The 23,178-nt window shown below is 37.5% G+C and overlaps 2 protein-coding genes across 2 annotated transcripts in view; both read left to right on the top strand.

The window, feature by feature from the left end:
* exoc3l2b (exocyst complex component 3-like 2b) overlaps positions 1 to 7,382 on the top strand; it is a 25,801-nt gene extending 18,419 nt beyond the window's left edge. Inside the window, exons 5-9 of the mRNA XM_084419588.1 lie at positions 564 to 699; positions 1,180 to 1,302; positions 1,752 to 1,907; positions 2,981 to 3,102; positions 5,665 to 7,382. Of these exons, the coding sequence (XP_084275714.1) occupies positions 564 to 699; positions 1,180 to 1,302; positions 1,752 to 1,907; positions 2,981 to 3,102; positions 5,665 to 5,944 (817 nt within the window). The 3' untranslated portion in view covers positions 5,945 to 7,382. The remainder of the gene's footprint in view (positions 1 to 563; positions 700 to 1,179; positions 1,303 to 1,751; positions 1,908 to 2,980; positions 3,103 to 5,664) is intronic.
* A 9,568-nt stretch (positions 7,383 to 16,950) lies between these two features.
* med13b (mediator complex subunit 13b) overlaps positions 16,951 to 23,178 on the top strand; it is a 35,585-nt gene continuing 29,357 nt past the window's right edge. Inside the window, exons 1-3 of the mRNA XM_084418276.1 lie at positions 16,951 to 17,661; positions 19,968 to 20,202; positions 22,904 to 23,072. Of these exons, the coding sequence (XP_084274402.1) occupies positions 17,593 to 17,661; positions 19,968 to 20,202; positions 22,904 to 23,072 (473 nt within the window). The 5' untranslated portion in view covers positions 16,951 to 17,592. The remainder of the gene's footprint in view (positions 17,662 to 19,967; positions 20,203 to 22,903; positions 23,073 to 23,178) is intronic.

Here is a 23,178-nt window from a genome sequence, read left to right as displayed (position 1 = left end):
ATTACATTACACATTTATAATCTGCTTTTAGATGACTTTTTACTTAACTCGTTTATCACATTGATTTGAATAGGATAATATTGTAACATATTGATATAAAACTACTAAGAGAAAGAAAATATATTCCTTTCTTTATCAACCACATGAAGTGCATTAAATATTACATTACATCATGGTCTGAGGTTCGTTGTGGAACTGTAAGGGGTTTGTGAGTTTAATGAAGAGCTATTAAGATATATAACAGTTATAGCTGTACAGTTATATATAAAATAAAAACTATCAAAATAATATGCTTACCAAAAAGAAAAATACTTACTAAAAATATTTGTTGTGTACCTGCATGTTATGTGACCATTAACCGACATCAGAGAACCATGAACTAAATTTTAATTTTTTTATTGTTATATTATTGACCCAACTTAGTAAGGGGGTTCTTCAAATAAATATATTAGGTCAATATATTCAGCTGACAAAAAAGTTGGGGAATCCCTGCATTGCATGTAAATAATGTTTTAATGTGTTTGAAAGACAAAAGCCTTAATAATATAAATTGGTGTGTTTAGGAGCTTTGTGGAGCGTTGCAGCCAGTGTGACCCCTCAACCAGCGAGGACTCGATTCGTAGAGCTAACACCGCTCTGGACAGGATAGTCAACTTGACTGTGAGAGTGCTGAACGACAGACTTTTTGAGCATATCAGGGTGAGGCTGCCACAGATCACCCCACACTTCCTCACATAGACATGTTTGTGGCGCAGGCACGCACATATTCTTGAAATACCTTATGTTCATCGTGTACCTCTGTCCAGGAATATAAAGAATATCTTATCAGCATTTCCCCTATGGGTTGTTCTCAAGGATGTTGTTTTGCACAGCTACTCTATCTCTGAGACACTAAAATAGCAGCACTATGTGAAAAACCCTAGTGAATTAGATGTTTTTGGCCTGACGCCGAACAGTATTCAGTGTTTGCTGTACAGACTGGCATTACCAGCTCTCATGGGCCACATAGTTTTGCTGCATCCTTTTTTACCATGATGGTGGTTTAACAGGAAGTTAGCTGTACTATCTTGACTCTAAATATGAAAGCCCTCACATCCTGATGAAGACAAATATAGTACATTCCAGTGTGTACTGTGTATGTCATTTCTAATCCAGTGCTTTCTGTCTCATTGCACATAGCCCTTCTTTGACAAGCTGATTAAACGGAAATGGTTGAGCAACACTGAGCCTTTTGAGCAAATTGAGACACTTATAAAAGAACACTTCAAGAAGTTCCGCAGGATGGACAATCCACCTTACGAGGTAAACTAAGATGTCAATAATGTCAACTCTCTCCCTCAAACCTGCCAGATCATTATAAATTATGTTTAACAGATTGTGTTTCTACTGCTTTTTTACCCATCTGTATTCCTCATATCTACATGGCTCTATGAAAATCTGATTTCTCAATCAAAACTTTGTGGCCGAATGAATGGAAAATGACTGCTAATATCAATATAGCTCTCTCAACTTTTTGTTTTTACATAATAAAATAATTTCATCTCAAATCTATTTTTATGACCAATTATGTATTTTTTTGTGTAGCCATATAATAGGGTGGATGATGCACAGTGAGCCAGTTATTATCCCAAAATAAACCCCTTCAGGTTGAAACAAGACCCAATTTATGTCATGAATGTCCTTTTTTGGGGTTATTTTGAGCTAAAAACCAACTGAGTGTAATTTATCTCTTATTTACTTTGTCCTCTAAGGCCCTGGTGGTGGAGGTTCACCGGCGCGTAATGACTGAATATGTGCGGGCCATCATGAGGGGCAGAATCATCTGCACATCACTTAAAATGAGGAAGAGAATGGCAGGCCGCCTCCGTGATGAAGGAAAGCACCTAAAAGCTCTCTTCAAAGAATTGGTGAGTCACTTCTCTGGATATATATCATATAACATAAGTAACTAATAACTAATATACACAGTATATATACATTGGCTGTGTATACAGTACAAACTACACTATATATGGGTGTGTGTGTGTGTATGCATGTGATAGAAGCAATTTAATAGTGGCAAATCAGAAAAGTTGGTTTAGTTAATTTTACTTTGATAGAATCAAAAGTGCCAGTATGAAGATTTAATGCAGCACAACTCATATGTTACTGTAACATAAAAAAAAGTGTAGACCTTACTGGTTATTTGGAGATAAATTTTCAGTACTTTTTATTTGATATATATTATTTATAAACATTTATTTTTTTCATGAAAAACTCATTCCCCAGATTAATCACACTTGGCAAAATGTCATGTCCTGTTTTTAGCTAGTTGCTAAGTATCTTTTAATCACCCCAAAATTATCTACAGCCGACAACTTTCAAACAAAAGAGACGTTTTGAAGAATGGGCATTTCTGGACTGGAGGCAGATGGCCAAACAGCCCCTTGGCTCCAAAGGGCATCTCTATGACCCACCCAAACGCTCCTTTCCCCTGTGCAGCGTCCACCCCTTTCTCCAGTTAAAACATCCGTTTGTCACCTCGGTGGACAACAGGATGCCCTTGTTTGTGAAAGAATATCCAGGCCTGGGCCTTTGAAGTCATGACTTGCCTTTAAGGTCAAACTGAGAGTCAGGAAGAACTGCCTTGGTGTAACGGGCATACAGATATATACTCGCAATCGGAACAACATGTGCTCCTACACTTAATCCTCTAGGTTTTTGTTTTTCCAGACACAAGGGGTAAAAATAGCCTTTTCTGATTGTACGTCGGAGTTGTTAGAGCCCTGTGATCTTTGGCTGTCTGTCAGAAGTCATTGTACATTGTATTTTTTGGAAAATGCAGCACTTTTATGGGAGTCTTATTTTGAGTACCAGGCAGTTGTTTTTAATCTGAGCGTTCATCTACACGTTCCAGTGGCGGATGGGTCTCGGCATTGAAGGATTTAGCTATCTGATTTTGACCGATCTGATTTTATCTTGCTTGTTTGCCCCCATCCAGGAATCGTCCGCCTCATGGCTCGACAGTGCTATTCCTCACCTATCGGAGATCATTCTCTTGGAGGACACTCCCTCCATCCAAATGGAAGTTGGCATGCTGGTACGGGAATTCCCTGACATACGGTGAGTGTCTTAAGGGGCAGTGTGTCGCTACGCCGGGACACCTTGTAGCCCCTGATATGATCGAGGTCAAAAAGCAGAGAGCTCAGGTCATCGACAAATATGGTCATTCTGTTTGACAGCGAAAGAGGGGCTTGTAAAAGCAAACAAGACCTTTGCGGTTTCCTGATTTTTATGGGAGACTGTTTGGTTATCCTAGATTCGCATGAAAGGTGTACAGTTGTCCGGCTCTGGATCCTCACAAAGACAAAGCAAAAACACAGGCATCCTGCCAGGGCCTGACCCAAAGCGCCATGGTTTAATCTAGAGAGGGCAGTTGCCTAATCAAGAGTTCTGCCGAATCCAGAGGAAGCTCTCTTCTGTGGAATGTGTGCTAAATAAAGCTTGAAACTTCAGATATATGACCTAGATGTGCTGTGGGCTCCATTGTTTAGGATTAGCAACACCTTTGGGTTTTAAACTGATGAACACTCGGAATCTCTCCCATATACCAGCCGTATCCTCGCACATTTTTATGATCTAGGAAACTTTAAATGAACAGGAGCCAACTCTGGGAAGGTTAAATGAGGATTCTTTGCACCCTGGCAATGCTACGGACATTATAGAATATCATGATAATTCCCATTATATTATATTTATATTCCATTTCTCTTTTTTTCTTTCTTTTAAAATTATATAAGTATATACACTCACCTAAAGGATTATTAGGAACACCATACTAATACTGTGTTTGACCCCCTTTCGCCTTCAGAACTGCCTTAATTCTACGTGGCATTGATTCAACAAATTGCTGAAAGCATTCTTTAGAAATGTTGGCCCATATTGATAGGATAGCATCTTGCAGTTGATGGAGATTTGTGGGATGCACATCCAGGGCACGAAGCTCCCGTTCCACCACATCCCAAAGATGCTCTATTGGGTTGAGATCTGGTGACTGTGGGGTCCATTTTAGTACAGTGAACTCATTGTCATGTTCAAGAAACCAATTTGAAATGATTCGAGCTTTGTGACATGGTGCATTATCCTGCTGGAAGTAGCCATCAGAGGATGGGTACATGGTGGTCATAAAGGGATGGACATGGTCAGAAACAATGCTCAGGTAGGCCGTGGCATTTAAACGATGCCCAATTGGCACTAAGGGGCCTAAAGTGTGCCAAGAAAACATCCCCCACACCATTACACCACCACCACCAGCCTGCACAGTGGTAACAAGGCATGATGGATCCATGTTCTCATTCTGTTTACGCCAAATTCTGACTCTACCATCTGAATGTCTCAACAGAAATCGAGACTCATTAGACCAGGCAACATTTTTCCAGTCTTCAACTGTCCAATTTTGGTGAGCTTGTGCAAATTGTAGCCTCTTTTTCCTATTTGTAGTGGAGATGAGTGGTACCCGGTGGGGTCTTCTGCTGTTGTAGCCCATCCGCCTCAAGGTTGTGCATGTTGTGGCTTCACAAATGCTTTGCTGCATACCTCGGTTGTAACGAGTGGTTATTTCAGTCAAAGTTGCTCTTCTATCAGCTTGAATCAGTCGGCCCATTCTCCTCTGACCTCTAGCATCAACAAGGCATTTTCACCCACAGGACTGCCGCATACTGGATGTTTTTCCCTTTTCACACCATTCTTTGTAAACCCTAGAAATGGTTGTGCGTGAAAATCCCAGTAACTGAGCAGATTGTGAAATACTCAGACCGGCCCGTCTGGTACCAACAACCATGCCACGTTCAAAATTGCTTAAATCACCTTTCTTTCCCATTCTGACATTCAGTTTGGAGTTCAGCAGATTGTCTTGACCAGGACCACACCCCTAAATGCATTGAAGCAACTGCCATGTGATTGGTTGATTAGATAATTGCATTAATGAGAAATTGAACAGGTGTTCCTAATAATCCTTTAGGTGAGTGTGTGTATATATATATATATATATATATATATATATATATACTCTACAGTTTGTATTCAAAAAGTTTGATGTGGGTTATTTTTTTTTTTATGTACTTGCTAATTTAAAATGTAATTTATTCCTGTGATTCAGCATCATTGCTCACACGATCCTTCAGAAATCATTCTAATTTGCTGATTTGGGGCTCAAGAAATTGTTATAATTATTATGAACGTTGAAAACAGTTTTTGTGGAAACCATGATACGTTTTTCAGGATTCTTTGATGAATAGGAAGGTCAAAATAATGGCATTTTTGTCAAATGTTTAATGTCTTTACTGTCACTTTCCAAAAAAACTGATCCCCATATTTTGAACACTAGTGTCTTTTCGGGGGGGTTCCCTTGTTTGTTTTTTTTGTTTTTGTTTTTCTGGAGAAAAAATATTTTAAATAATTTAGCTTTGTACTTTAAGACAAACAAAGAATGTAAAGAGAAATTCACTCAGAATTAAAGTATTTTCCAGAACAGTTTCACCATTAAAACCCTGTTGCTGTTTATTTAAGAAGTTTAGCCATTCTAAATGTTTGTTATTATGACACTGTGTGTTCATTGCTAATATGACGTACATCTCATACAGTACCATCAATCAAGAGTGAATCAATATTTCCTGTATTTTGCAGGAGGAAGCACGTCTCTGCCATACTCAATATCCGTGGGATGACCCGACAAACGGAGAGGCAGGAGATCTTGAATATAGTGAAAGACATTGAGAACAGCGACAGCGTCTTGCGGGTGTCCCGTGACAGGGCTCTCTTCGCTGAGGTGCCAGTGACGTCAGAAGTACACTGTCTAAATGTAGGCCTGAGCCGCGTCGCCCTCACCGCCTCGTCCCTCTTCTCCAGCATGCGGTTCCGGCGCAGAAGGACTACAGCTAGGGAAAACCAGGATGACATGCTGTAATCCATATGAAATGGATGCTCGAGTCGCCCAGCACTCACACAGCACTGGAACAATGCCGACAGCACAGCATTTGTTTCTAAAATGTTTGCGTGTGCCATTGTCATGTCATAAGGAGCTAAGTAGAGGCATCTTTCTTACCGATGCTCATGATTGCAGGATCTATGAGAAAATGACAATCCCTACAGCTGTTTTTGCACAACTAACATTGCAAAGGCTTGTGTGAAATGCAGTGGCACCAAAATATTGTGGCACTTTAGCCACACTTAAAAATGTATGAATGTCTTTGCGTTATATAACAAAATATCAAACCAAGTGGCATTTATTATTTAAAAAAAAAGATTACGAAAGCACACTTTTTTTAAGTTTTAAATGATCCATATTAGATACACTGTTCAAAATTAAGACAAATCGTATGACAAATCGAACATGTTCGCATAGAATTTCAGAAAGTCATTGCATAAATGTTAAGAAAAGTGTTCATGGATAAAGTCTAGCATCATTTAATTTCTAATACAATGAAAATCATACATTTTGTGTATCTGAAAATGTCCAAATACTTTTTGGGTCCACTGTATATTTTTTTTCTGGAATTGATATATGTTAGCATTTGAATATATAGTGCAACCATCTCTACGAAATATCTTTTAGAATTGTAAATTGCAGGGGTCACGAGAGTGTTTATTGTAAAAATCGTAACTACTGATGAAAACACTGCTTGGTTTTGGGATTTACTATGTTTTCTTAATCATACCATTTATCATTTTGACTTTTGTGACTGTAATTGATACGGATGAAATTGTATTTTTGTTTTAGTTGCACATGACTGAAGACTGATTTTAAGGTACTATGCCATTGCGGTTATCTTTAATCTTTCAATTATTTGTATCATATTTAAGTGGATAATTTAGTGATCCAATCATCTGTTATCTTGTCTTGAAAGATAACTGCATTTTGTATGAGATTATTCAAATTTACCTGTGAAAGAAATCAAGAGGGACTATTTATGTATTACGCGACTTATTTATTGCACCAGTAATTTCATTGCGCTATAATCAATACTGAAGAAAAACAACAACCAACCAACCTAACACTTTAAAGAAAATGTGAGTAAAATAATTCGTTTTGGGTTTGTTTACCTTAAAAAAACGGATGGATAGAACTATTCAAATAACGTTTATGGAGTCTACATTTACCAGTTTCAGTATGTCTTCTAAATATATCATTTTTCATCCAACTTGTCTTTTTAGCAAATGTTTGATGAGTCTGTGTGAGCACCATGGAAAAGAGATACAGCATTTCAGTTAATTTTAGGGTACTCTGCATGTTGCTACATATGAAAGACTTGTAAACTGATATTTTGGTTATAGGAAGAAAATTTATTTTACAGTGTACATATATTAAATCACATATAATAAATGACGGAGGATCAGACATTTCAGCCTTTGTTTTTTGCTCTTCTTCTTTCTTTTTTTAAATACAGCACTATGAGTCAAATTATCCACTGATAACAACAGTGGGTTACATTAGTGTGTGAGCTTGTGTGTTCCTGTGATTCGCTTGCTTTGACGTCACATCGACCCTCTCACGTCATCATCATCTAGCTTGCTCGTGTCTTTGGCCGCCGCTGTCCTTGGTGCTGAGCGCTAGTCCAAGCCAAGGCAAAGACGCATGCGCAAGGTCTATAGACACACTAAATATATTTATAACACTATCGTTGAAGAGTACAGTGATCGATCATATATATTTTTTTCTTTATTTAAATTATTTTTACACCAGCTTTTTTAAGCAACATGAAGCACTAGGCCAGGGGCGTCGCTAGACACCTTTTACTGGGGCACGTGCCCCAGTATAAATCTGCTGTGCCCCAGTAAATCTGAAGTTTGAGTTTAACAATTTATTTTATATTTCAGTGTATTTAAAAAATATATATTATAGGGTAATATAAATTATCTATTTGCAACGCATTAATAAAACAATCAACGCTTGTAAAAGCAACTCAGTTTAACCGAAAACAGAAGCTGACCCGCGCGACAGAAATCCTTGTCTGCGCGCGTCTGTGTTTCCTAGCAACTGCAGCGCGCACACATCTAAGCACACCGACGTCCGGTGTTCGCACGCTATTGAGGTAGGCTATGAAAACATGACGAAACAAAAGTTTGTAAATAATACAAATAATACAAATAATACAATTTTTATTCATTGCTGGCTTCTGTAGATGGACATCAGAAATTTTTTTCAACGAAGCAGGGACAGGGAAGCAGAAAGGAGAGATGATGAGTTTGAGGGAGGTAAGAGTTGATAAACGATTTACATAATCAGACATCAAGCCTCAGAAAAACCCATATGAAAAACCTCTGCCAAGAAATGGAATTGCACTTTACTATAGGCAAATACTTTTTATACAGAAAAACAGCTAGTGCACTAGTCTCGCATTAGCCTACTATGAATTAGAGAATGTGCAATGTACAATATGGCGGAATTACCATATTTGTTCCGATCAGACTGTAAAAGAAGATGGACGACGCCCCTCTCTTCTCAAGTGAAGCCGCCAAAGTCTCCGAGTCTGCGCAGTAGTGAGCATGAAGTGGAGCCGCGATATCAAGGTCCCGCCAAAGCCATAAGCCGCCTTTCCACTGCACACGAGTGACACGCGTCATAATCTGCAGACCACGCCCACCGAGGTGGAAAACAATCCAACCGTCTCCATTGACTTTGGACACAGCCTGTTCGCTAATCTTGAACATGTTTTACGCTAAAAATACTTTTGTTGGGAACTATATTTAGATTTTACTATGTTAAAAAGGTTATTTTATAAGATAAGGCAGATAAGGTAATGACGCGACAGGAAGGACTCATTCCGTCATTATCATAGTATTTAATAGTAATATTGAGTGATATTAAAAAGTGCTATTATATATTATAATATATCAAATTAAAGAGTGATATTATATTGTAAAAAAAAGTTTCTTTGGCTTTTTAGGTTTTACCAGTTATGATGATGAGACTTGAATTGTAATGACTATTATAACTGCATGTAAGCATATGATGCTGACATTATGCACTTTAATAAATAAAGACAAAATTATTAATGTAATTATAAATATTTTGTTATATTGTATGTTGTTTAATTAAAATAAAACATGAAGTGTTGTGCCAACTACTGTGTGCCCAATGATGATGATATAGCTTTTTAATGAATCATGGTACAAAATACATATAGGGCTACTTTTAATTAATTAAATATGTATTAAATTAGAATTCAGTTCTTAGTGTAATCTTTAATGTAGGTTTTTTTTTTTTTTTTTTTGCCCTGCAGTACTTTGCAGCTAATAGACATATTTCCACTTTTTCCACAGTAAAGCACATTCCACAAAAATGCAGTTTTTTTTGGTCATGATTCAAAACAACTTGTACATATGTTCTACAACACACACTCACACCCCAAGCTGTCTTATCTAGTTACTTGTCTGAGTTCGGTCCCCGTGCAACTGATACTCCACTGACATTGGCTCATCTGCATTCAAGGATTTGTTGTCTAATGTTTGACTGGGACCCTGCAGGTGCAGGAGAAGGAAGAGAGATGGAGCTGGATGAACAGTCGGAGGCAGGGCAAAGTGAGAGATTGGAGAAGGACAGGCGAGAGACAGGTCAAAGACAGGAGAGCTATGGAGAGGAAACTGAGGAACAGATGAGCACAGTGGCAGCAGAGAACATTAGACAGGGTGCGAGGGCAAAAACCACTGCTCACAATATAGAGGGAAACATTAGTGACCTGGGGGAAAAGCATTGTGGCCCAAAACAGGTTAAGTTGTCTCAATATCCCCAGCACAACTTTGGGTTAAAAAAGCGATCTTTTAATTCGAACTGGTTTGGAAACTTTCCCTGGTTGGAATATTCTGTATCTAGAGATGCAGCTTTTTGTTTTTCCTGTAGGATGTTTGGTAAAAATGTGAAACATGACACCTTTGTTAACACTGGCCAAACAAATTGGAAAAAATCGCTAGATCTCTTTAGAGAGCACGAGAAAACACCTGCCCATAAAGAAAGCATGCTGTCCTGGCACAGCTTTAAAACAAGTGCTGTTCATGGCAGTGTAATTGAACAATTGCACTCAGCAAATGAGGCAGAAATAAAAGACAGACGGGAGTACCTTACCCGTATTGTTGCTGTGACACAATTCCTGGCCAAGCAAAATATTCCTTTCCGTGGCCATGATGAGGGAGGCTCCAGCCATAACCAGGGGAATTTTCTGGAGTGTCTGAATCTTCTAAAACAGTTTGACCCTTTTTTGAAATCCTATTCAGCCCCTTCACACAGCACCTACTTATCACCTGCATCTCAGAATGAGATAATTGAGTGCTGTGCTGAAGAAGTTACAGCTAATATTGTCAGGGAGCTAAAAGAGGCAGGGATGTTTTCAGTAATGGCAGATGAAGCCAGAGACGGCAATACTGAACAGCTTGCCATATGTGTTCGCTATGTTGCTGAAGATACAGTGAAGGAGTGTTTGCTTGCAATGACAACACTAAAAGAATTTGATGCAGACAGCATAACTGCTGCTATAGAAGAGCAGCTAGTTCATCATGCCATTGATAAGCTTAAGTGCGTAGCACAATCATATGATGGCGCGGCAGTTATGAGTGGGGCTGTAGGTGGTGTACAAGCCAAATTCAAAACAAACCATCCAGAGGCCATTTATGTGCACTGCTATGCACACCAGCTCAACCTAGTTTTATGTCACACCTGTCAGGCTATACCGGAGGCCAGAGATCTCTTTGACCTGCTGCAAAGTGTCTACTCATTTTTCAGTGTTTCACTTGTAAACCATCACAAATTTAGAGATGTTCAAAATCAGCTGGGGTTACAGCCATCCGAACTTGTCCAGCTTTCAAAGACCCGCTGGTCAAGCCAGTTGCGGTCTGTAAATGCCATCTTAGAGAATCTCCCTGCAGTTCTTCAGTGTCTTTCCAGCATCAACAACTCCATGGCAGTAGGACTCCATGCCAAACTTAGTAGATTCTCCACAGTATACCTATTGGTAATGTTCAAGACTTTTCTGTCTGTAACTGAGAACCTGCACAAATATCTGCAGTGTGAAACAGTAGACCTTGCTAAGGCTGTTGAGTACAAAGGAGCTGTGTGTGACACTCTAAGGCAGATGCGCACAGATGAAAAGGCTACTATGCTTTATGAGACTGTCAGGACCATTTGTGCAGCAAATCAGATCCCAGAGCCATGTGCTGCTACTAGACAAAGGCAGAAGCAGAAACGCATGGAGGTTTATCTAGTGGAATCTAGTTGTGGAGCAATGAGTGACCTCAGTGATGCAGAGAAGCTAAAAAGAAACCTGTTTCTTCCTTGTATTGACAGAATGGTTGCTGAGATGGATCAACGCTTTTCATCTCTTAATAACCAAATTTTGAGAGGTGTTCAGGCCTGTAATCCGGGATCAGATAGCTTTCTTTGTGAGGAGCGCCTCCGAGGTCTATCAGATCATTACAAGATTGATCTAAAATCGGAGGAGGTTTTAGTGGCTAAAAACTATCTGGCTCACAAAATGGAAAGCCTTTCAAATATTCAATGTGTTTTCAATTTGCTGGATAAAGTCATGTTCCCAACCTTGACACAGGTTTTGCAGGTCTCTCTGACAATCCCAGTCAATAGCTGTAGCTGTGAGCGGTCATTCAGTGTGCTGAGACGGCTCCACACTTGGCTGAGGTTAACAATGGGGCAAGACAGGCTTCACCATCTAGCTCTCTTATCAGTTGAGAGGGAAGAACTTGGTAAATTGAGTCAGAGTCAAGTGATTGACCGTTTTGCCAAAATGAAGCATAGGCGGTACAGTTTATTGCTCAAAAAATGAGCTTGGACTTGGCTGGGGAACTTTGTTTTCTTTTAGAATATACATGTTCTTTATATATACATTAAATCTTTATTGATTTATTGAAATGTTGTAATTGTAAATTCTTGAAAAATATATAGGCTAATTATTTATTATTAACATTGTGTAATGTAGAAGAATGCAAATGTGCAAGAAAGTTTTCTCTCCGTTTTCTATTTTCTAAAGTTCTCTATTTCATATAGGCTACAGTGTGTTTGTTTGCCTTTTATGCCACAAAAAAAATGTATGATGAAGATACTAACTAACTAATAAACATTTTCATAAAGATTACAGTTTTTTCAAATAGTTTTTTCATATACAAAGTGGAACTTGAGGCTCGCTCAATGAAACCATTCACTTATGTACTGAATCTTCAGACCAGCAAAACTGCAAGCACATTATACGCTTTACAATCAGTTAGAAATTGAAAAAAATCTACTTTTTTTTCAAACCTCTAAACACAGTTCTCTACATGCCACACTCATTTACTGGCAACCTACACACAATGATAATGTGTGAAATGTTTTTACCCCCTTGAATTTCTGTTTATGCATAGATATTTCTGTGTACATACTACACATACATGCATACATACATACATACATACATACACACTCACACAGTGCTTCAGAACTAATTGAGTTTCTGACTTGGCATTTTCAATATATTGTAGCTCATATATATATATATATATATACATACATACACAGGTGCATATATATATTCTAATTTTCTGGGATTTTGATTTCGTGGGTTTCATAAGCTGTAAGCCATAATCATCAAAATTATAATAAAAAAAAAAGGCTTGAAATATCTCACTTTGCATGTAATGAGTATAATATATTTGTTTCACCTGTTAAGTTGAATTCCTGAAATAAATAAAACTTTTCCACGACATTCTAATTTATTGAGAAGCACCTGTATTTATCCTCATTCTCATGTTTAACAATCTGTTATCTGCTTGACAAATAATTTATGCTACTGCTGTCCACTAACATGCATTTAATTGTTATCCAATTTTTTGGCCTTGAAACACCTTTAAATGCACATATGAAGGTCCGAGAAATCTAAATTTTCTCGGGGGAGAATTCCCCCGAACCCCCCTAACTTTTTAGAACTAATATAGCCTGGTGTTTTTAAAACAATCGCCCAGCATTCAGCACTGTATAGCACATAAAATAAACATATTGTTGTGTTCTGTACTACTATGTTTCATTGTGTGTGATAACAATGAATCATTAATAACAACTGACCTATTGGTAAGCCCCGCCTTCCTTAGTTACTGTTGCTATCTCAGACAAACAATGGGGGGCCTGTGCCCCAGTAGAGCTTTATGTCTAGCAACGCCCCTGCACTAGGCTATAAGGCGATGACCAACACATTTTTTAGCGCAATTTTCCACCGGACAAAATTGCGATTAACAACTCATGATTTCTGTTCTGTCCTGTCTGTGCGCACCAATCTTGCACTTCTATCTACTCCTCAACCAGACCACCTAGAGACTTCGGGTTTTCGGTCTAATCTCGCGAACGCACAAAAAAAATCCAGGAAAAGATTTTGGATTTCCTGGAAATTCCAGAAAAAAATCCGTTTTCTCGGCAACCATAATAGCTATCGAGTTGAAACAAATTGCAATCGATAGCTTCTAAAATTTACAATAATATTAGAAAAAAAGAATTGATCAAAAATCTTTCCTTTATGCTTCAAAAAATAATTAAAACTTTATATGAAGGGAAATAAGAAAAATATTGCCTTTTCACTATTGTTCCACAGAAATACGTAAGGAAGGTATTCACAAGAGTCATGAGCACAATTAATTCCACTGAATTACGACAAGAAATCAATGAAGGTATCGATCAAGATTTGGAGAAGGAGCAAGAATATATGAGAAAACGACAAGAGGTTGATGCAAAATACATGAAAGAACGTTCAGCAAAGCGACAAAAGATGGCGACATCCACACCAACGGCTTCCTCATCAGGCGTATCTGATTTCTACGATGACTCGTGGCTTTCAGATGATGTTTTGGCAAATATCTCGAAAGCAGAAGAAGAGTTTACAAAGTCACAAGCCAATAGTCAAGCAGAAAAGAAGGAAGAATCTGAAGAGGACAAAGCAGAAAAGGAAGCTGATACAGAGAAAATCGAGGATAGGCCTATTGAGTGAACACAACATGTAAAAAATAATGAGCTAATAAAAAAAATGATGTTCAACTAGTCAAGTGATTGTGCCTTTTTTATTATCCATTGCTGATTTGATTTCAGAAAGTTCATTTGAATTTCAAGACAAAGTTATATTCTCGAGCAACTTATTTTCTCTTTCATTTACTATCTCTTAGTGTTGTGATCCCATGACGTGAGAAAATTGCGCTAAAACACTCACTGAGTTTTTATTACTTGTTTTACTCCTATTCGGTTTATTTTCAAAAAATATAGTTCTGTATAGGCATATAGCTACCTTAAAGTCATCTAGCCAACTAAAAAAGCCATCACATCACGCTTTCAGCTAAAATAAAAATGTAAACAAAGCAAATATTGATCAAACAATTCATGAGGAAAAATGAAAGAAAAATGTGAATGTTAGTGTACCATTGCTTGGCCAAAACAACAAGCGATTAATGATCGTTAATCCACTTAAGCCCTTATACCCATGAGCAGCATGCCATAATCTGTTATAATTCATATAGACCAATATGTGTCGTGGAATAAAATGTCATTAGTGATCTGGTAACAGTTCTCCCATATGGGCTTCTGTGGAGTATATGTCGACCTCTAGAGTAGACTGACCATCTTATATAGGGAAAAATAGGCCTACTATCATCCGTATTGTTAAAGTTAGCACAGCAGGAACGCATGCGAATAATTTCCACTCGATTTTCGTCTCAGTGATTAAACTGGTGTGGATAAACTTATCACTGCTGGCTGGTGGTTACATTTGCGCCACTTTGATTTGACCTAAACAGTAAATTTATCTCAGGCTAAAATTTAAAAGTAATTTTTCATAAATGTTTTTAATTTTGATGGTTTGGACTTTTTACAGCAAGGATATGAATTGGTCAGACTCATTTCAAAATGAAGTTTTTGCATCTGATCGGATAGTCTTAGTAGCCTACACTAGATGGCGCGCTTCTCAAACAAACAAACAAACAAACAAACAAAGAAAAGACTGATATGATGAGAGAAGGTTGTCAGAGCTGAACCTAATTAAACACAAAAGAGCTCCCTTTGCATGCATATCAAATACACAGCAGGGGTAAACGCGGGAATAGGTCAACTTAATGAACCCATAATGGGTGTGATAATGCACTCTACAAAAGAATAAAACACTTTAATGATGTTTAATGATGTTTCACATTTAAGCAAAAAGTAGGCTAAGCACTTACAGTTATGTGTAAATCTCAAGGTTAAGTCATTTAATAAAACAATTAATTATAATTTTAATATTAATAAAATCTTGTCAACTTTTCACTGCCAGTCAAAACTAATACATTTGAAAAGTATTATAACGGTTTTCATTTTTTTGAATAAGTGTTAACTCAAAATCATCTGATTTTATTTAAAATTTGCCAGCATTTCAAGCATGAAGTCATTATATAACAACAATGACAAATGTCTGAAACAATTCATTCTTTTACTGGCTCTGCTTTAACACCAGGCAGTCTCATCCAGCTGGCATGACTGAGTGAAACCCCAGTTTTCCAGGTATATAGCATAAATGTCTAATTGACATGTATATGTAATAATGTATATTATACATGTATTCATCAAATATTAATTCATCAAACTTTTTTTAATTTCTTGCCAGCACACATATGAGATAAAGTGATAGTGATGCCTGACGTTGACGTAGCAAGCCATATTCACCAAAGCCAAGTCATTTTCATCCAGATGCCATAATACTTCATGCACGATGTCCTTGTATTTCCATTCATCCAAATATTTGCTTCAGCCATAGTTGCTATTATTTTGATGTCAGCGTCATCGTATGTCCCTGCCCAGCTTCTCTCCTTAATGATTCACATAATTAGTTTCCAAGCTCAAAATGAACATGGCTCGCCAATCAAATATGTTGAGGTAATGACAAGCTGGTATAACAAGTGAGACCAGATATAGGGCTGATTCAGTCTGAATCATGTGTTTGGAACTTGTTGTAAACACAATGGAAGAGAACATAAAAAGAGAACATATTGATATTGAGATCTGAAGGGTTTTATTCTGTCAAATACCATTTAACAAATTGATTCTGGAATTTCAGAAATAATTTAAAAAATATTACTTTTGACAAAGAAAATGAAATTAGTGACGTGCATGATTAGATTTACCATTAGTTACTATTGTCATTCAGACACATGGATATGACATTTTGCACATTTTAACAAACTGTTAGCCCTTAATCACTGGACAAAGCAGAAATACATAATAGATATAATCATGATATTATGTATAATTCAAATATGATATTATTGTAGATTGTGATATATGGCAGGCTTAGGCTAATATCATGATTATGATAAATAAAATAATAATAGCTTTGTGTGGAAGGGGGCCAGAAATATTTTATACTGCAACTTCACGTGACATATTAATGCATAGATTCTTTAAGCCGTGGGTTTTTAAACTGGGATCCGAGGACCCTCAGGGGGCCATAGGGAAGTGCTTTGGGGTCTGTAGAAATGTTAAGAATAAAACAGTGTAGTAAAATATAAAAATGAATAAAAATAAAAAATCTGATTAAATTACATAGAAATGTATCTAAATAAATAAATAAATAACATTTATCAGTACAGCACTATAATACGTAGAAAAACATTATAATAATGGGCTTAATGGAAATAAAAAAATAAAATAATTTTCTAAAATAATCACATTTATAATAATCTTTTTTTACAGTATAAATAGATTCTTTACACCAGAAACTATAATGATGCCTTTTACGTTTTCTTTAGAATGGTGGTCCCTAGCATGAGTAGGCTACGATCATAATTTTGGGGGTCCGTTGCATCTAAAAGATTTTAAAGCCCTAAAAAGAGTTGACAGCTCTATTGGCGAGTCGACTCCTTCGGAGCTTTGTGGAATCCAGGATCGACTCTTTCCTCTATTGAGTCGCAGCGCTGCCAATCGCAGCCGAGTAGAGTAGACTGGATAGTGTAGTAGAGTTGTGTCCCTGTGGCCGCCATTAAAGGATGCGACCAATGTATTCAAACAAACCAGTGAGACACAGCTGAGCACAGCACAGTCGTGCCTCTTTTAACTGTACTTTTTAATCAGAACGTTTTACTTCCATCGTCAGCTTCTCCGCGAATAGCCGTTGACGGCAGTCCGGCGAAGACTTGGAAAGGAAATAGTGATTTTTAGAGAAATTTAAAGCTGAACTCTTTTGGCTTGAACTGTTTGTTGCTGCCTCGCTTAGCCAGGCTAACCCCAGCTAGCCTGATGCTATGCTAAGCTAAAGGGGGAGGGCTGAATTCACCCCCCTACCCCCTCGGACTTCTGTAATTACATATTATTTGATGTAACAAATCTGGGGGGAGAACAATGTATCATCGCGGATCATGGTAAATGTGCGCAGGAAGTTTTTAGCGCAATTTTTTCTGGTAAGTGAGTAACCTCTAGCGGAGTAATAGCAGAGCTGAGCTAAGCTAATTAGCTCGCTGGACGCGAACCCGTCCTGCTGATTGTGTCCGAGAGACGGAGACCCGGTCCAAAAGCCATCGCATTATCTGTTCCTGGGATCTGAAAGAGAGGATGGCTCGCCGGGCAGCGCTTTGATGATGAGTTCTTGTTTTGTACCCAACGGGGCGAGCCTGGAGGACTGCCACTCCAATCTATTCTGTCTGGTAAGAGATCAACTGACTGAGGGCCAGAAGCCATTTTTAGCCGGCCAGTCAATCAAATTGAGGCCTGTTGATCTTAATACGAACTAAACCGCTACTGCTGCCGGTTTATAAATATATATTAGACATGTAGGTTTGTGTTGTGTGAACGGAGGTTGGTGCGTTAGTTACGGCTTTGTTGTGTTATTTAGGTCGTGTTTGCTAACGTTGGTAAACACTTGCTCACCTAACTGGCCGGGACAAGCTGCAAGTTGTTGTTATGAACTTACTCTGAGGAAAAATACCTTAATGAAGAATGTTTAACGACATCAACAATGCCAAACCTTTGGCCAATTTTGAGATTTTGGGCTATTTTGATTTCATGGCATCTCTTCTTTTAGGCTAGTATAAAGTTAACATCCAAAAATAGCCTACACATTTCAGTGTTTATTTTATCAAGCTTTATCTTTATATGCACAATACATATAGTTTTCTCAAAATTATTTAGAAATGTCCACTTCATTACATTGTTACACAACAAATTTTCCAGTTTTATTCATATCTATATTTAGAAGGTTTTGCAGTGGGGTTTATGTGTCATTCTTCTGGTTTCTATATCATTTTATTCCTAAAAACATTGTTAATTCGTTTTTCTGTCTGTTGACACTTGACAGTGTTTTCTGATTTATTGAGTGATAAAAGAGACTTCCAAAATCTCCTTTGCAACATAAAAACAGAACATATTTATATAGAAAATCTTTGTAGATTTAGGACTTTTGTTCTGTCGAATGTTTTTAATCATGGTTTCATCAATAATATATATTTTTTTACGTATTAATTTTGACATTGGAAAGTACAGACAATAGTAACAATTTTTATTTGTGCACATCTAATAAGAGGGCTTTGCTTAAATGTCATTCACCTGGTTTATAAATCATTTTGTTGCCAATTTTTTTTCTGGCTATTGACAGTGTTTTCAGTGGGGAAAAAAAGAGATATCAAATATGTCAGCAAGAATTTTAACCTGGCTTTATTCAATGTATGGGTGTTTTGTTCTGGAAATATATGCACATTAGAGAGTATTTGCACATATAAACTTAACTATTTAGTAAACTTGTAATATAAAAATGTCTTAATGTACAGTGATTAATACACTAGGCAATAATGGTGATGTCTATCAGTTAAAAAAGTTGAGGTAATGTTTCACATCTCATTGTATCCTTCCTGATATTTAGACGGTGTGTGTGAACTGTCAAGAAAAGACATGTTATAATAGCCATTTTAGCGTTCTTTGTCTATCTTGTACAAGCTAGTCTAATTATCCGCTTGGTTGAGGACTAGTAGGCATAAACCTTGTTGCTCTTTGTATGTGTAATCTGCGGTAATATGAGACTATTTTCTTAGATACACCTACTTAGTTTCTTCAATTTGTGGTTGTAGAGTGATCTGTAAACACTGAGCCAAGTATTCATGACAAGTTTCCTGTCTGTCAGGCCCCATTTCACTTCCTCCTTGTGTCAAAAGCTCATATTTATATGGACATAATGGATAAACTGCTTACATAGCCTAATCCAGGTCAGGCTGTGAACTTGTGTGAATTGACCTTTAATGCAGATTATGTAGATTTGAAGTGTTATACTATAAATGGGTCTACATTTCACAGCAACAAAAAGTGAAAAACAATATGCTTCCTCGATAAAATTACTATTGGTTTCAGTTTATGTATTTCGTCACAGTTGCCAAGTTTAAAGTCACCATGAAATCAAAATGGCCAATTCTTATGTTTTATGCAATGTTGCATTATTTACTATAAATGATTTATCTCTACTCAACATCATTATTTTTCAAGCAAAATGAAACGGGGTGCACAAAATATTTTGTGTAAAATTGTAATATGGTAGAAAGCTGTTCATCATCAATGGACATGAAATGTACCCTAAATTGTAGAATGAGTTTTGGATGAGCATGCGTATGAGAGAAGTTTTCAGATACTTATCAAATTGGCCTTTTAGTTAATCAAAAGTCAAAGTTTTTTTTTTTTTTTTGAGCTTAATGCTACAGTGAACTTGAATAGGCCTATATGTTGATTCATGATGCTTTATGGGCATGGCTAGATGGCGTCATCTTGCATTAGTCACAGAGAAACTCTTCTTACATGTCCACATTTATCAAAGTTGCACAATCAGACACTTAGATTGCCAGGTTGGCTGTGTTTTTGCATATGCATGCCTATTAACCCCAGTGGAGTTGTTGCTTTATCACTGGTTGCTGCTAAGCCGTCCCACATGATGGATTTTTCTAACACATTCTCCCTCTCTCTTTGCCTTCAGGCTGACCTCGCGGGGATTAAATGGAAGTGTTTTGTATGGCAGGGCCCCACCTCGTCCCCCATCCTCTTCCCGGTGACGGAGGAGGACCCCATCCTGTGCAGCTTCAGTCGCTGCCTGAAGGCAGACGTGCTGAGCGTGTGGCGGAGGCACCAGACCCCGGGCCGGCGGGAGCTCTGGATCTTTTGGTGGGGAGACGACCCCAACTTTGCCGAGCTCGTCCACCATGACCTATCATGTATGTGTGCGTCCTTGTTAAACTGACACACATCTACCGAACCGTAACGCATATGCATGCAGAATAAGAAATACGTGTAGTCAGAGATGACATTTCGGTTGTCAGGGGCCTGATACTGAATTTCTCATGGCAAAATCAGTGGTTAGACTCTAGGTTTTTCTAGACATCAGTCATAGACCAGTTATTTCAGTTGTTGAGGTTTGCTAACTGCATTCATTTCAATTGCGTCAAAACAGAAACAAAGTATTGAAGGATTTTAGTATGTCTGCAGCGAGACTGCATAACAAATAAGACCCTACTCCGTATATAAGTAGCTCTTCATATATGGAAGAGGAAACTATGGTTACTGAAGTTAATAATGCTTATTTAGATTGGCTCAGTTCTTTTTGAAGGTGCAACTCAAGTCTAAAGTATAAAACATGTTTCTGATCCACCTTTATTACCATAATAGCTTGATCAATATTTTGTATTGTAAAATTGCTATTTGTAAAATCTCTCTTTCAACAACAAACACTATTGAGAGGTTCAAGCCAACTGTGCTGAGCTGTTGGCAGGACTCAGCAATAACTTTGAGCTTTGGGCCAGTAGATGTTACGGTTATGTGACCTATCACACTGTTTCTCAACTACAGTCCTCGGGACCCACCTCCCTGAACGTTTTAGATGTCAACCTGTTTAACACCAGTGAAACATCTTAAACATTCTGGTAGGTGGATCCTCAGGTCGAGAAACAATGACCTATCAGACCAGGGCTGTGTTATTACTAGCTAACGTAGGTGATGTTTTGTGATAAATGCAAAAATGACTTAATGATCGACTAAGAAGCATCAAGTAAATAAATCAATGTTTGCCCTTTATGCCATGTTATAGTTGTATAACTTGTATGATTTCCAGCTATTATTGAAAATAAAGCCTAGTAATTTTGTCTAACCTAACATTAAATTAAAAAAATAAATACACTACCATTTAAAAGTTTGGGGTCAGTAAGATTTTTAAAAATGTTTTTGAAAGAAGTCTCTTATGCTCACCAAGGAAGTATTTATTTGATCAAAAATTAAGTAAAACATTAATAATGTGAAATATAAAAAAAAAAAAATCAATTGTAATACATTTTGAAATGTAATGTATTCCTGTGATGGCAAAGCTGAATTTACAGCTTTATTACTCCAGTCTACTGTGTCACGTGATACTTAAGAAACATTTTATTATTATCAATGTTGAAAACTGTTGTGCTACTTAAAGGGTTAGTTCACCCAAAAATGATCCTATAAATTACTCACCCTCAAGCCATCCTAGGTGTATATGACTTCTTTCAGCCAAACACAATCAGAGTTATATTAAACAATATCCTGGCTCTTCCAAACTTTATGAAAAGTAAAAGTAATCCATACGGCTCCAGGGGGTTAATAAAGGCATTCTGAAGCGAAGCAATGCATTTTTGTAAGAAAAATATCCATAATTATAACTTTATAAACTGTAATCACTAGCTTACCGTAACGGCCGCCCGTGCGTTCACGGGGATATTTTATAATATATCTCGGATTGTGTTTGGCTGGAAGAAAGTCATATATGTACACCTAGGCTGACCCCAAATTTTTGAAAGGTAGTGAATATTTTTCTGACTGGATAAAATGTTTATAAAAATAAAATGTCCGACCAACGTTATCACTGGCCATATGTGTGGTCTCCCAAAGTATCTTTCTGTCTGTATTGTATGCATTGTGGTTAACTAAAAAGTGATGTTTAGGCACTTAACTGGGCCAGCAGCAGTTGAGCATGTGCATGTGGGTATAATACAGGGTTTTTCATGGGTCAAGAATGGTCTACGGTTGTGGCCTACAAACACTGCCAACCACACACACTTCAAAGTAACCAACACATGTAAACTGCGAGCCCAGTACTGACAATAAATAAAATCCAAAATAAATGCACAAAAAACTGTTCATAATATTATCCCATTTATTCATGAAACAATTAAAAAAATCATCTCTGTCAGGGCAGATTATAAAACAAAGTGCTTAGAACTAATAAAATCCATAAATGTACTTACTGAGGGTAAACTCAGTGAGAGTAATAAAATGAGAGGAATAAAATGAACAACAGGTCTATTTGCATTTTTTACTTCAAGACTTAATGCACAGATCCTTTTGCATACAGTATCAGATTGTTTTGTTCCGTCCATGGCTATGGTTGTCACTGTCAATTGGATTCTATTGGGCATTTAAATACAGTTGTCAATCCAGAAACTTTGCAATGTGTAGTTAGCGGCATAAAAATATATATTGCGATATAAATTGAGCAAAAACCACTGCCATTATATTCACTGAAGCTGTCAATTACAACGCGAGGTACACAAAGCTGCACTCTTCCGAAAACTCCCGTTATAATCACTGAAGCTGTCTTGGCTGTGCGATGAATCTCTTACTGACATTGTGATTTTATACTTTGTTATAATGAAAGGATTCGCAAATGTGCAGAACTCGCACTGAACAAAAACTCGGAGCGGATTCTCTACCACAAATTCTAAAACATCTGATTATCCATTGTGTTCACTCAATAAACTGATATGTCTGTGGCTGCAAAGCTTAACATTCTGTAAATAGAATCCTTTGACAAAGATTAATTTTGGTGGCCGCTAAAATATTTTCAATGAAAAAAAAAAAAAACTGTAATAGTGTATTAATCTGTCGTCTGTTGCACAGGTAATGAGGACGGTTCATGGGATAGCGGCCTGACCTATGAATGCCGAACGCTACTCTTCAAAGCCATTCATAACCTGCTGGAACGCTGCCTCATGAACAGATCCTTCATCCGTATCGGCAAGTGGTTCGTCAAACCCTACGAGAAGGATGAGAAGCCCATCAACAAAAGGTAAAAGACACGTTGTGCGAGCCGCTGATTGAAACAGTAGCTGTGCAACTTGTTTATGTTACGGTGATAACCTGGTGTGTTTTCATGCCCAGCGATGTGGATGCAT

The sequence above is a fragment of the Rutilus rutilus genome (assembly GCF_951802725.1).
Source record: "Rutilus rutilus genome assembly, chromosome: 9".
Lineage (NCBI taxonomy): Eukaryota > Metazoa > Chordata > Actinopteri > Cypriniformes > Leuciscidae > Rutilus > Rutilus rutilus.
This window is presented reverse-complemented; position numbering and strand designations above follow the sequence as displayed.